The sequence below is a fragment of the Ranitomeya imitator genome, chromosome 8 (genome assembly GCF_032444005.1).
Source record: "Ranitomeya imitator isolate aRanImi1 chromosome 8, aRanImi1.pri, whole genome shotgun sequence".
NCBI lineage: Eukaryota > Metazoa > Chordata > Amphibia > Anura > Dendrobatidae > Ranitomeya > Ranitomeya imitator.
The window spans coordinates 142,861,557-142,876,471 of NC_091289.1; the positions used below are offsets into that span (position 1 = coordinate 142,861,557).

Consider the following 14,915-nt stretch of genomic DNA (forward strand, 5'->3'; position numbering starts at 1 on the left):
GAGAGGATTATCAAACTCTTAAAAGAGGGTAAATCATCACGCAATTTTGCAAAAAATGTTGGTTGTTCACAGTCAGCTGTGTCTAAAATCTGGACCAAATACAAACAACATGGGAAGGTTGTTAAAGGCAAACATACTGGTAGATCAAGGAAGACATCAAAGCGTCAAGACCGGAAACTTAAAGCAATATGTCTCCAAAACAGGAAATGCACAACAAAACAAATGAGGAACGAATGGGAGGAAACTGGAGTTAACGTCTGTGACCGAACTGTAAGAAACCGCCTAAAGGAAATGGGATTTATATACATAAAAGCTAAATGAAAGCACCATTAACACCTAAACAGAATAAAACAAGGTTATAATGGGCTAAGGAAAAGCAATCGTGGACTGTGGATGGCTGGATGAAAGTCATATTCAGTGATGAATCACGAATCTGCATTGGGCAAGGTGATGATGCTGGAACTTTTGTTTGGTGCCGTTCCAATGAGATTTATAAAGATGACTGCCTGAAGAGAACATGCAAATTTCCACAGTCATTGATGATATGGGGCTGCATGTCAGGTAAAGGCACTGGGGAGATGGCTGTTATTACATCTTCAATAAATGCACAAGTTTATGTTGATATTTTGGACACTTTTCTTATCCCATCTATTGAAAGGATGTTTGGGGATGATGAAATCATTTTTCAAGATGATAATGCATCCTGCCATAGAGCAAAAACTGTGAAAACATTCCTTGAAAAAAGACACATAAGGTCAATGTCATGGCTGCAAATAGTCCGGATCTCAATCCAATTGAAAATCTTTGGTGGAAGTTGAAGAAAATGGTCCATGACGAGGCTCCAACCTGCAAAGCTGATCTGGCAACAGGAATCAGAGAAAGTTGGAGCCAGATTGATGAAGAGTACTGTGTGACAGTCATTAAGTCCAGGCCTCAGAGACTGCAAGCTGTTATAAAAGCCAGAGGTGGGGCAACAAAATACTAGTGATGTTGTGGAGTGTTTTTTTGTTTGTTTTTCACGATTACATATTTTTTTCCTCAGAATTGAGTGATTCCATATTTTTTCCCCTATGCTTGGTTAAAAAAAGTAACCATTACTGACTACCACATTGTTGGTTCTTGATTTGCTTCTTAAAGCCAGAAAGTTGCCATTTGAAATGACATTAGTTTTGTGCCAAGTCTGTGATCTGCTTTTTTTTCTACAAAATTAAAACAACTGAATGAACATCCTCCAAGGCCGGGGATTCCATAATATGTCAGGGGTTGTAGTAAGTTTTTGTGGCCGTTACGGTCCGCACCGACCATACAGTATAGTCATCAGTTTAGAAAATGTGATGTGCGCGAGCTCACAAGGATCTAAAACAGACCAAAAATGAAGGCAGCGAGTTAAGCCGGAAGAAATTATCCGAAAAGACCACTGATCAGCACAATTTCATATCTGAAAGAAGCAACGAATTCATGAGAATAAAATGAAAAAAAAAAAAAAGCACAGATACATTATAAATACGAAACAGTCCGAACAGAAACGTAACGCTGTAATTAGATAAATTATATAAATAGACAACATAATGCACTATTAACATCCGAAACTTATATATACAAACAGAAGAGATCGCAAAACGACAGGATTTATAACCAAGGGAGAAGAGCTCTTCTGAGCGCACAGCGGGCAGCCTGGCACTGCGCGAGCGCTTGGCGGCATTCACTATATGCATAGAATATTGGCAGAAATTGACATTATTGGCTTCATGGCGCTTCATATAGGAATGCACAGTAATGCTTATTTCTAAGAGTGACGTAGTGAAAGGTCCCTTTTAAATGAGGCTATCCGATCCCCCTAATATAGATGAACTACTGCGTATAATTACTCCAAACACTGATACTGATCACCTATCCACAGAACAAATTAGTGGCGACCGATCCCAAATACATATCTTTGCTCCATTCCAACCACACATTTTCAGCCCTCCATACACAGACTACCGTTGGCCGATATCACCCGATTTAGTTGACAGCCCATAGTGTATTGGGGCCAAGAACAGATGATTATCAAGGACGTTAAGGATCCGATGTGTCCGTTTCAGCCTGTTGATGCTTTTCTTCACCCAGACAAAAGCCACCGCCAGACAGGTCTGGCAGCAGCTTTCTCATAGAGAACATAGGAGCACATGGCTTATGAGGGCCCCTGTGTATGGAGATGATAGATGCCAGTCACCTGACTGGGTGAACCATCAATTGGCTAAAGTAGAGCCCCATTCACAGCATTTGGAGGGCCCCCTAAATGACAAAGTTACCACTTATCTTGTGGATAGGTGCTAACTTTTAATGGTGGGAAAACCAATTTCATTTGAAGGGCGACACACATCAGGTTGGATTGGCGGCAGGGGATGTTATGTCTGTTCTCCTCAGCCACCCATATGTCTAGCACACCTCCGGTTGCGACTACATTATGGCACTTACTAAGAGAAACTGACTAAGCGCGCTCAGTCCATTGTGACAAAAACGCAATATTAATATTTGTAGTTGTTGCCTTAATTCAGTAATAAATAATCAGAGCTGGAAAAGCCGCTGAACATCTTCAAACGGGCATCTGTGCCCACTGGAGGACTCCGTCAGGACCTTACCAGGAGATATTCCAAAGCAGGCAGGGAAGATTAGTGGGGAGGCCACCGGCTCGGGAGGACACTCCAGCCATGGGATCTACTGCAGGTCATTACTGACCAGAAGCGTCATCCTGGAATATTTTACCATATAACAATCTATACTCCATAAGCTTTTACAGGGCGAAATCTACATTTAAAAAGGGATATTCCCATCTTTAAGATTAAGAGCATATTAACAAAATATGTCATTAATGTCCACCACGTGCGGAAGTCAAAGCTGGGACCCACATCTGTGGTGGGAACGGTGCCACAGAGAATGGCGAGGAGGCCACGTGCTCACAGCTTCCCCCATTCATGGAGAAACTCAGGCAGAACTTGACTTGCAGCCACTTCTCCATTCCTGGCGGTGCAAAAAGGGACCGAATCTCAAAACAGTGGCGGAAGCCGCCCTACATAAGTGGCATGTGCGTATTAAGAGGGGGCCAGAATTCTGACCATAAAACACTCGAAATTAAAACCTTTCCGTGTGTATGAAAGGCAGGAGTGGAGAAAAGGCGGAATGGGGAAAGCTCCCACAATCCCAAAGTAAAGCCACCGTGTACAAAAGAAAACATGAACCCCTCCCCCAGCTATTATTCTGCCTTTTATCAGCAAGAATTGAGAAGCCTGACATTATAATCAGCCCGTGACTAAAACGCTGTATTCATACATTATGAAAGGAAAATACAACTCAGGAAAGACTGCGGCTCGTTATCTATTGCCGAACCTCCGCTGCCATTTCTAGTCATTAGGACTGGGGAAAAGACAAGTTTTGAACAGTTAGGGTATGTGCACACGTCCGGATTTTTAGCGTTTTTTTTGCGGAATTTCGCCATAAAAACGCTATAATTCCGCATCAAAAACGCTAAAAATATGCATCCTATCATTTAGAATGCATTCCGGAATTTTTGTGCAGATGGATGCGTTTTTTTCTGCAAAAAAAACGCAATCCGCAAAAAAAATGAACATGCTCATTCTTTTTGCGGATTTTTTGCGGTTTCCCTGATAAAAGGACATTCAGGGAAAAAAAAAAAAACAAAACGCAAAAAATCCGCAAAAATTCAGCGCAAAATCGGCGCAAAAACCGCGAAAAATCCGCGCGGAAAAAAACGCAAATTTCTGCCAGAAAACTCCGGATTTTGTCAGGAAAATAACCTGACGTGTGCACATAGCCTTAGGCCTCATTCAGATGTCAGGATCTCTCACTGAGAGCTTTGGTTTATGGGAAAGGATTTAGTATAACTTGTGATTGAAATCTTTGCTCATTCCAGGCTTAGGAGTCCAGTGGGAGGTCCTAAACCGTGAGTTATAGCTCTACACATGCACAATCACTGGAATGACTCTCAATCTCAGAATGGGACTGTCCACTGGACTCTAAGTCCTGACCTAGCAGGGATTTTAATGAATAAAATAGTTGTTGTACTGAACCTTTCCAAATAAGCCTTTAAAGGGACTCTGTCACCTGAATTTGGAGGGAACAATCTTCAGCCATGGAGGCGGGGTTTTTGGGTGTTTGATTCACCCTTTCCTTACCCGCTGGCTGCATGCTGGCTGCAATATTGGATTGAAGTTCATTCTCTGTCCTCCGTAGTACATGCCTGCACAAAGCAATCTTGCCTTGCACAGGCGTGTACTATGGAGGACAGAGAATGAACTTCAATCCAATATTGCAGTCAGCATGCAGCCAGCGGGTAAGGAAAGGGTGAATCAAAAACCCCAAAACCCCGCCTCCATGGCTGAAGATTGTTCCCTCCAAATTCAGGTGACAGTGTCCCTTTAAATGAATTCGCTCAGCCCCTCCTGCATTTACATCCCGACAGGTTCCCTTTAAACACTGTGCCCATTCAAAGCGTTCATAGAGTGGTGCAGCAAACAAAACCATTGTTCCCCTGTTGTGACCCCTAACACTAACCAGGCTAACCCAAAAGGGGTAAGCCTTAATGGCAACACCAGCTTTAGCATGGATATCTACCAGCTTGAACCAGTTGTGTCCTGTCATCTTAGCCTGGTAATTAGCATTTTTTTTTCATACAAACTGAGCCACGTGGTTTATGCTGTATATACAGTAAATTGTACACGGCACCATTAATCCGCCCCGACGCGCGTCCGGATGGAACAATTCTAACTCCCACTTGTGCAAAACCGACCAAAAGACAATAAGTAGGAAAAGGAGGAAAGAGCTTCAGTTCTTCTTTCTCAATGACAGATACTTAGTTCAGTCATGTTTGTCCATGAGGAATGAGGACCTGGTCCCTTTAGTCAGAGAAGAGGAATCTGAAGTCTTGTAAGAAAGATAATACACAGTTCCGGTTAGGAGATCCCAAAACTCTGGAGTCTGGGTGGATAGACTCATAGCCAAATGGTTAGGAGCGATACTTCAGAATGATGGGAACTGTAAAAAAAAAAAAAGAAAAAAAGATGTTTATTAGATGGTTACCGCTTCTTACTCATAACCTGGTGCGCTTCGAAACGCATCAATCGCCTACTTCTCCTTAGAAACCTATAGTTGTTCCTTTTAGATTTTGACATCATTCTTGTTATGGATTTTATGCATAGAAAATAAAGTATAGGGTTTTTCTGATATCCTGGATCTGCTTTTTTTAACACAGTTCTTTTGTTTACAGCTTGTTACCTTGGAGACCGACCACCGCTGCTAAACAGCAGAACATGCACAATGCCTTTCAAGCTCTTTGGATATCATTTTGTACCACTTGGCTTTAAAGGCTGTTTGTTTCTGCTGGCTACAGAATGAGAATAACACTGCAATCACACATCCACGTGGGCCTCGAGCTTGGACCGTGATGCACAGATTACTCGTAGGTCTCCTGACCCAAACGAGACAGCCCGAGAGGCGTATCTGAGGCTGTCACATTCGGGTCAGTAGACCAGTGGACAATCCATACATCACGGTTTGAGCTTGTGTGTATGTGGCTTAACTAAGCATACGTCAGCGAGTTTGTTTTGATGGGATAGTACAGTCTCTTATTGTCGAACTCCTTTTGTGCTGATTTAGGACCACAGACCACAAAGTAGAGCTGAACTTTGATGAGGTCATAAATCAGCTGAGAGGAGCTCAGAAAAACACATAAAGGAGTTATACACTCCCCATTAGAACAAGATCGCTGGGGGATTCTTCGTTAATCTCATTCTACAGCCAGAAATGTGCAGAGAAACAAATGGTATTAGAAGCAAAGTGTTACAACATTTTTAATAAAAACCCAACTGCAAAACAATTTTTGTAGCAAAAAATACTTGCATTTAATAAAAAAAATAAATTAAAAATAACCCCTGAAGGTGTTTATATTCTTTAAAGCAAATTTTGGGGAATATTTAAAATATCCCATATTGTAGCGATGATCAGAAAGTTGACACTGCCCAGATATGAAGTCTTAAGGCCATGTTCACACAGTGCGTTTTTTACTGCGGAACCGCCGCGATTTTGCCGCTGCGGCTCCGCAGCTGTTTTCCATGCAGGGTACAGTACACTGTACCCTATGGAAAACAGGAACCACTGTGCACATGATGCGGGAATCGGGAAAAAAAGCCGCGCTGAATAGCCGCGGTAAAAAAGTACCACCATGTCACTTCCTTTTGCAAAACTGCAGCGGTTCTGCACCCATAGACCTCCATTGTGAGGTCAAACCCGCAGTAAAACCCGCAGATCAAAAATATATCTGCGGGTTTTACTGCGGTTTGTGGTGCAGAACAGCTGCAGTGTGGCTGCCCCCCGTGCCCCAATCCCACCCCCCCATGCTCCGATGCCACCCCCCCGTGCTCCGACGCCCCCCCCGTGCCCTCATCTCCCCCCATTATACTTACCCGGCCTCCCGGTGTCCGTCCGGCCGTCTTCTCCCTGGGCGCCGCCATCTTGCAAAATGGCGGGCGCATGCGCAGTGCGCACGCCAAATCTGCCGGCCGGCAGATTCGTTCCAAAGTGCATTTTGATCACTGAGATATAACCTATCTCAGTGATCAAAATAAAAAAAATAGTAAATGACCCCCCCCCCCCCCCCCTTTGTCACCCCCATAGGTAGGGACAATAAAAAAATTAAGAATTTTGTTTTTTTTCCACTAAGGTTAGAATAGGGTTAGGATTAGGGGTAGGGTTAGGGTATTTTCAGCCATTTTAACCCTAAAAAACTTCCTAGAAAACACAGACTCTGCATAGAAAACTGCATCAAAAAACGCATCAAAAAACGCATCAAAAAAAGGACCTGCGTTTTCTGCCAAGAGCTGCGGTTTTTAGTCCTGAAAAAAAAAGGAGGGAAATGAGGAACGTGTGAACATACCCTTATACCTTTCCTTATCCCATTATTTAATGTTACTTCTTGGTATAACTCATGGATGACTAGTATTTCTTATTCCAATCAAATATTCACCAGCGCAGCCAACATTCACCACACTTACCGATAATGACGAGCAGGATGAAAACGAAGACCAACGCAACAATGGCTTTCATCTAAAACAGAACATGTCTGATGTTAGAGATGGAATCATTGAACACTTGTGGAGCCCAATGTCTACCTAGGGCCGACTTCACGGGTCCGATAGTCAAGGTACTGGTCCAGTCCAGCCGCTGCTCTCCTCACCCAAACTCAACAGCCTGATAAATGTATGGAGCTGGATTTACGGAAAATCGAGCATCTAGCTTAAGCCTTTAAAGTCTGGAACATGGGTTAGATTTAGGCTGGCTTACTTTTCATGACAATCCTTAGACGTGCAAATAAAAAAAGACTTGGTCACAGACATTATACAACTTCCTTCAGTTGACTATGCACTTTAGACAGCTCATTCAGTGGACAGCTTTTCTTACCTCCCTCACCCCAAGCACATGCATGCGTTCTCAACGGAGAGAGGGGAGCTGCTGCCAGACATCTCCAAGGAAGGCTCATCTTCCTTAAAGGGAATCTGTCAGCAGGTTTTTGCTATTTAATCTGAGAGCACACATAGGAATGCATTGATCCGCTTACTTTCCGCATGTGGCGGATCATGTGCGGTTGGTACCCAGGGTGGAGCAGAGGAGACTCTCCTCCAGGCCCTGGGAACCATATAATTGTTAAAAAAGAAAAGAATTAAAATAAAAAATTGTGATATTCTCCCCTTCCGGCGTCCCCGGCAGTCTTCCCGCTCCTCACGATGCTCGCATTCCCAAGGATGCTTTGCGGCAATGACCTGTGATGACGTCATCTGTGGTCATTGCCGCGAGGCATTACTGGGAACGGGAGCAGCGCGAGGAGTGGGAACGCTGCGAGGGACGATGGAAGGTGAGAATATCACGATTTTTTTTTTTTAATATATTATTTTTATCGTTAGATCTTTTTACTATTGATGCTGCATAGGCAGCATCAATAGTAAAAAGTTAGTCACACTTGTCAAACACTATGTTTGACAAGTGTGACCAACCCGTCAATCAGTTTTCCAAGCGATGCTACAGATCGCTTGGAAAACTAAAGCATTATGCAAGCTAATTACACGTGTAAAACGCTAGTGTTTAGCGGGAAAACATGCCAATTCCGCATGAGTTTTTCCCGCGGTAGGGAGTTCCGGAATTGCCGCGACAATTCCGGACGTGTGCACATAGCCTAATGGTTAATGCGTTTCGAGCCTAGATGGTTCCAAGGATGGATTCACACATTTGTGATTCATGGACCGGCTGTGGGTCTCCCAAAACCGAACAGCCTAATAGGCATATGTAAGGCTGCCAACTCCTGGCCAGAGACCTGGGGCTGGCCTGCGATATGTGGACGGGTGAATCTGGCCTTAGAACCAACTAGGTTCGAAAATCGTCAACCAGTAGTGCTTCTCTTCGAACCGGTTTTGTTGGACAGAATGTGCATGGAGTGGAATATCTTGTGATCATTGTAATGGATATTTAATAAAAAGCAAAAAAATTTTTACTACGTCCGGAATTAGATTTTTTGGATGCATCTTATATTGTGGGTTGGAGATCGCGTGAAAGAACAAGGCTATAGATTACATGCAGATACATTTAATTACTATTACATATTATGAGTAGCTTGTGCCTCTACAGTAGTGGTCTTACAATGCTTAGCCTGCACTTTACTCTTTGTCGAGACTAAGAGAGGTGGTTTATGCGGTAACCAGAACAAAATGATAGACAAAAACATAACCCAAAAAAAAAATCACCTTGCATTCCCGCCACCACATTTGTCTCCGGAGTTGTCTTGCTCTGCTGCTGAACGCTGTCGCATTATCCGATAAACTTTCTATGGGTCAAAGCAAAAATAAAAGAAAGCAAAGGCTGAGAAGCCAGAGAGGGAGAAGACCCCAGAATCCAACCGGAAACTCATCAAGCAGTGGGTTATACATAGGACTTTTACACTTGTTATCATTCGTGAAAACCTTTATTTTAAGGGTGAAGAAAGCCGGCGCTCCATTCTCCTCTATTCAATACTCTATTGGAAATCCATGAGCAAAACCAACAATAGAAAACTTGAAGCCTACTGACGCGTTTCGGAATATAATTAACCATAGATGATCTACTATTAAGGAATTATATTCTGAAACGCGTCAGTAGGCTTGATATTTATTGTTGTTTTTCCGCATAGATTCTCAAAGTCGGCGTTCTTCTACTTTTATGTAATCGATTGCCTGCTAAGGATGCTGTGCACCCAGGATGCTATTGGAGCAGGTGTGGTAAGCAATTGTTGTTCAAACTTTATTTTAAGGGACTCAAGAAAAAAAAGAAAATAATCAGCCACGTCGACTATTACTTAATTTACTTTAGCAGGAAGCAGATAATTAAGGCCCAGCAAGGTTACCGGTGAGACGCAGAATTTTTGAAAGCACAAAAAGCAGTATGGATGAAGCCACATGTAGTCCACTCAGGATTATGAAGACGTCTGATGGCCTCACGCCTCACTATGGACAATTATATCTATGTGGCCACTTGTCCAAAAGCCAAACAGGGTCCCTGCCTTTGATGCAAGCACACAAGCTGAGCCTGCATCTTTACCGCACACAATGACAGTCATCACGTGGCTTTAACAGCCGCGGGTGGAGCAGTGCTCACTCTGTGGCTGTTAACCAGTTACATCCCGCTGTCAGTGATCCTGCCCATCGGTGTCTGTCACATGATCAGCAGGCGCAGAAAGGTTTTCATGACAGCCGGGGGTTAATATACTTTTCTAGGGAACCATCAGTGTAATCTTACCGGACTTATCTTGCAGCTCATCCAACCTCTCTCCTCGTTCTATCACTTTGGTGATATTTTCCTGCATGACGTCAATGACCTCATCCACCTGGTTCTGCACACTGGAAATAGACAAGTAAGAACTGGATGGACCGGGATCTTGCACATTTTCATACTTCTTAAGGTCAGGAAATTCACTTGTACATAAGCAGCAATAAACTGATTCCAGGGCTATCTTTTGTATCAAAACTTCTAATGAAAGTGTGCAGAGGTCACTGTGTAGGGAGGTGGTCGCCTACTGTGGATCCTGTGTCATCAGCTGTGTATAGAGGTCTTTGTAATCCTGCCTCTGATGATAAGGAGCCCGCTGAAAACTATTCAGGAAATAACGAGTCTGGATTAGCCTCAGTGGCCAGTGTGAAAATGTCAATATTACCATTTCAGATTTTATACAGATTTTATTATGAAAAAACAAAAACCATCCCACCACAAAAAAAAACCAAAAAAAAAAAACCACATTTCATACAAACGGATTTGAATAAGGGCATTTTCTGATTCCATTTAAAAAAAAAAAAAATTTAACAAAAATTAGCAGTCTATTATCTTCAAATATCCTTTTATTTCATTGCTCAATATTTCTTACAGAACGCCTCCCAACACTATAGGCTTTACAAGCAAGATATTAAAGGAGATGACCACTGCCAGAACCTGTTCTTGAACTAAATGTTTGGCCCCGATAAAATTAAAAAAACTAAACTCCCCTTCCGTGGTGGTGCCGTTCCAGCGGTGTCGGCACTCGCGGTCCCTGAGCTCTGGTGCGGTGGAATGACATGTGATGCCTGGCGCTGGCGTCACTGTCCCCACCTTCTTACGGATTGAGCAAGAAGAGGAAGTCTGGCTGCAGCTGATCTCTGACTTGCTCTTCACGTTCAATCCGTGCGAAGGCGGGGACAGTGATGCCAGCGCCGACTGGGTACCGGGCACCATGTGTCACAACACCGCACAAGAGCTTAGGGCCGCGAGTGCCGACACAGCTGGAACGGCACAGGAGGGGAGTATAGGGTTTTTTTTTTAATGTTATCGGGGCCAAACATTTAGTTCAAGAAGGAGTTGTCCTAATAGCGGACAAACCCTTTTAAGTGGAGTGCTCTTGTCATGAGAGATTTTTTCCCCTTACAATGATATATATGGATGGGATTTGGCTGTTGGCTTATTCCGGCAGATACTATTTTGGAAAAGTTGGAAATTATTGGTTCACTGGTCAATCACTCTCAATCCCACTTTCGACCAACATGGAGCTTCAATTCCGAATGTGTGAACCTTCTGGAAGAGAATGCAGGAAACCAAAGTGTACACAACCATTTCTCCATGTAGGAACAATGTACAGTAAAGGCTCAACTGAAACGGTATGCAAGAACAACCCGATGATGACTGCGCTATCTAAATACTTAAGTAATAAAGGACTGTGGACACGACGGGTCATGTTGTCTTCAAACTATTTACAGCAAGTGGATCACTTAACTCACTTCAAGAAATATTTGCCTATGTGCATTCTGTAGAGTTAGCGTTCCTAAGCGGGAGCTGAAAACACCACGACTCAGTGACCAGGGGTCAAATACCAACAAAAAAATGGAATACGAAGAGTCTGCCCTGTGATTTATAGCACTCACACTTTCCTTTGAACACCAACTGTTGACTCCACCATCTTTTCACACAGCGGTCAGGAAAACCTTAACCGTTTCAACAACAGTAAGTTTGAAACCATGTAATTGTCCAGGACATCATGAGAACATGTCGATGTATGTGCATATCTATATGCATCTACAGACTTATACAGGTGGGGTGTCTGTGTGTGTGTGTGTGTGTGTGTGTGTGTATAAAAGATTTAGGCAGAAAAAAATTGCTGCAAAGTAACAATGCTTTTAAAAAATAATTTATATATATAGTTTTACGGCTCCTTATTGAATCAATTAACAAATGCAAAGTGAATGAACAAAAGAGAAATCTGAATCAAATCAATATTTGGCGAGACCACCCATTGCCATCTAATCATCATCAGTTCTTTAGGCACACTTGTACACAGTTTTTGAAGGAACTCAGCAGGGAGGATGTTCTAAACATCTTGGAGAACTAATGACAGATCTTCTCTGGATGTAGGCTTGGGAAAAACCTTCTGTTGCTTTGTGAAATCCCACACAGATTGGATGAAGTTGAGATCAGGGCTCTGCGGGGGCTGTATCATCTCTTCCAGGTCTCCTTGTTCTGCTTTACCCTGAAGATAGTTCTTAATGACATTGGTTGTTATGTTTGGGGTCGTTGTCCTCCTGCAGAATAGACTTTGAGCCAAACACAACCCTGACGGTATGATGAATAAGGATTGGCCTGTATTTCTTAGCACAAAATCATCAGGGATCATCCCGGAGCAAATCCCTTACTATGTTTGCCAAAATACAACCCTAAACTTGCAAGGAACCTCCATGATGTTGCACTGTTGCATGATGACATGATCCTCACGGAGCCCTGATCTCAAAATTATCGAGTCTTTCTGGTTGGGAGTACATGAACACAGAAGGATTTGCACAAGCCTCCATCCACAGAAGATCTGTGGTTAGATCTCCAAGATACCTGAAACAACCTCCCAGCCTTGTTCCTCCAAAACCTGTGCAAGTGTACCTAGAACTGATGCAGTTTTGAAGGTAAAGCGTGGTCACACGAAATATTGATTTCATTTAGATTTCTCTTTTGTTCATTCATATTGCAGTTCGTTTAAGTCAGTTCTTGAAGTTAGTGTGTTGGAAGAAGGAAAAATTTGCAAGTATAAGGACCTGCACAAGTTTACTATGGCCATACTTTGATGGCTACATAACTGGGTAAGAACATCTCCAAAACAGCAGGTCTTGTGAGCTGTTCCCAGGATGTAGTGGTTAGTATCTTCTAGTGGATGTTATTTTGACATGTTCCACCTGCTTAAACATTGTGCAGACCAAACAAATGTTCATGGTAAAGGCTTTCCATAATGGTAGCGGCCTCTTCTAGCAGAATAATGCTCCCTGCAAATATTTTTCAGGAATGGTTGAGGAACATGACAAGAGTTGACTTGGCTTCCGAATTCTCAAAATGTCAATCAGATGTGTATCAGATTCATAGATGACCCTCCTTCCAACATACAGGACAAAGGATCTGCTGTTACCTTCCTGATGCCAGGTACCATAGGATGCCTTCAGAGGTCTTGTAGCCTCCATGCCTCGAAGAGTCACATATGTTTTGTCAGCAAGAGGGGATTCCGCACAGTAGAAGCAAGGTGGTTTATGTTATGACTGATCTCTGGACATCCATATGGTGTGTATGTGATGCAACAGCTATATTTTAGCTTCTTTAAAGTAACTCAAGTGTTCTCTAGTGAGAACGCCGGGGGTTAAGGGAGGCACAGATGTTCTGAGATCAAGAATTCTTCACAGCTCTGTAATGGGAATAACATCCTGCTTTGACTCATTCATGGAGCGACTTATTTGCATTCCACTCGCATCGTCCAAGTGACACACGCGAGTCTATTCTACAAAAGGATCTGTGACAGAACGATGTTTCTTCCCTAGTTAGCCAAGAATTCGAGATGAAACCAGTAACCGTGAAGAATCCGATCCTTTATTATGGGTTGTAGACAATTTAGCGACAAAATGGAGAAAGGTTGAACTTGATGGACCGAGGTCTTTTTTCAACTTATGTAAAAATCATTCACTAGGAAATTTAAAAAAAAATTAACAATTCTAATTCACAATTTTTAGTTACTAGAATAAAAAGGTTTTCTACAATTATTTTGTTGCCCACTTACTAGCCCACTGTAAAAATAAGAAAACTTTACTTGCCCACCACAGGTTCGGTGCTGTACCTCCTTCACGGCCCCTAGTCTAGTCTTCACGCTGTAGTCAGGACACTGCAGGTTTTTTGACCACTGCAGCCAATCACTGGTCTACAAGGATTTATGCAGTGAAGACTGTAGTATTGCCGCCTTTCAACTAAAAAAAAAAACCCCAGAGGGAGCAGCGGCATAATGCTGGTGGGCATGTAAAACCCCTTTGACATTCTGAGCTGCTGCCTTATACTCCCCCCCACCCTCAAAAAGAAAATTCTACCCAGATATCAGTTTTTAGGGAAGCGAGATGGCAACTAATATGACCACCAACTTCGCCGACGAGAGGGCATAGGGGTCATATAACCTAAAACACTCGGGAGTAATAATGATGGTGCTCACATATGGCAACCAGACTACCCCCACAGCACATATCCCTAAAGCCTAAAAGTGGCTGTCATATTTTTTAAGAAGCTCAAAGAACAAAATGTGTGTGGAGCCTCCTAACTCTCCAGAATGTCAACATACCCAATACTACGGTTCTCAGGGTAGATAAGTTGCTGCCTCCCTCTCCTATGTATGAACACGTGCATGGTCACCTAAGCGGAGCATACCTGTGCGTATGGAGAAAGGAGGAATTGCTGTTGTCCAAGCACACTTTAGCCATGGAAGGTGCATGAGTCCTTTAAAGGGGATCTTTCATGCATATTATGTAAGTAGTGTATTCACTTTTATGGTTACGCTAGCCTATGACGCAGCATGGATTATCTAGGGGAGGTGACCTATTTCTCTTTATAAGCTCAACTCTGTGGGGGTGTTAGTGAGGATACACTTTGGACTGCAGACACAGACAGCCATACCTCGCCTCTGGGTGCTCAGCCACTGCGGGACCCATGATGAATCTTTAAACACGGACTTCATATATTGAATTTGTATGCTTGGACTTTTGTGCCTTGTAGCACACACTTCTGTTTATACTCCCCTGATGAGTCTCCTACATCGGTGATGAAACGCGTAGGGAGAAGAGAATATAACTGTCCACTTACATACATTTGGTGGTTGTCCATAGCAGGGTCCATTTGGGGCCTGTCCTTGTAAGGACAGGAGTTACACAAGGGTCACAGGGTAGACAGCATTTTTTGTGCCCCAATCTGCTGACCTTTCCCCTGGACTACTAGTCCTTATAGCCTCATTGGCTGAAATATTGATCATATTCGTGTGTCCGTCCTGAGTGGTGAGACCATTCCATTCTTTTATCTTGAGCACTGTTTGT

The 14,915-nt window shown here is 43.0% G+C and overlaps 1 protein-coding gene across 1 annotated transcript in view; it reads right to left on the reverse strand.

Annotated features, from left to right (window-relative positions):
- Positions 1-1,412: 1,412 nt before the first annotated feature.
- The window catches only part of VAMP4 (vesicle associated membrane protein 4), a 42,905-nt gene continuing 29,402 nt past the window's right edge, over positions 1,413-14,915 (reverse strand). The window contains exons 5-8 of the mRNA XM_069737486.1: positions 9,817-9,917; positions 8,790-8,869; positions 7,050-7,101; positions 1,413-5,034 (exon numbers count right to left, since the gene is read on the reverse strand). Coding sequence (XP_069593587.1) covers positions 5,006-5,034; positions 7,050-7,101; positions 8,790-8,869; positions 9,817-9,917 — 262 coding nt within the window. The 3' untranslated portion in view covers positions 1,413-5,005. The remainder of the gene's footprint in view (positions 5,035-7,049; positions 7,102-8,789; positions 8,870-9,816; positions 9,918-14,915) is intronic.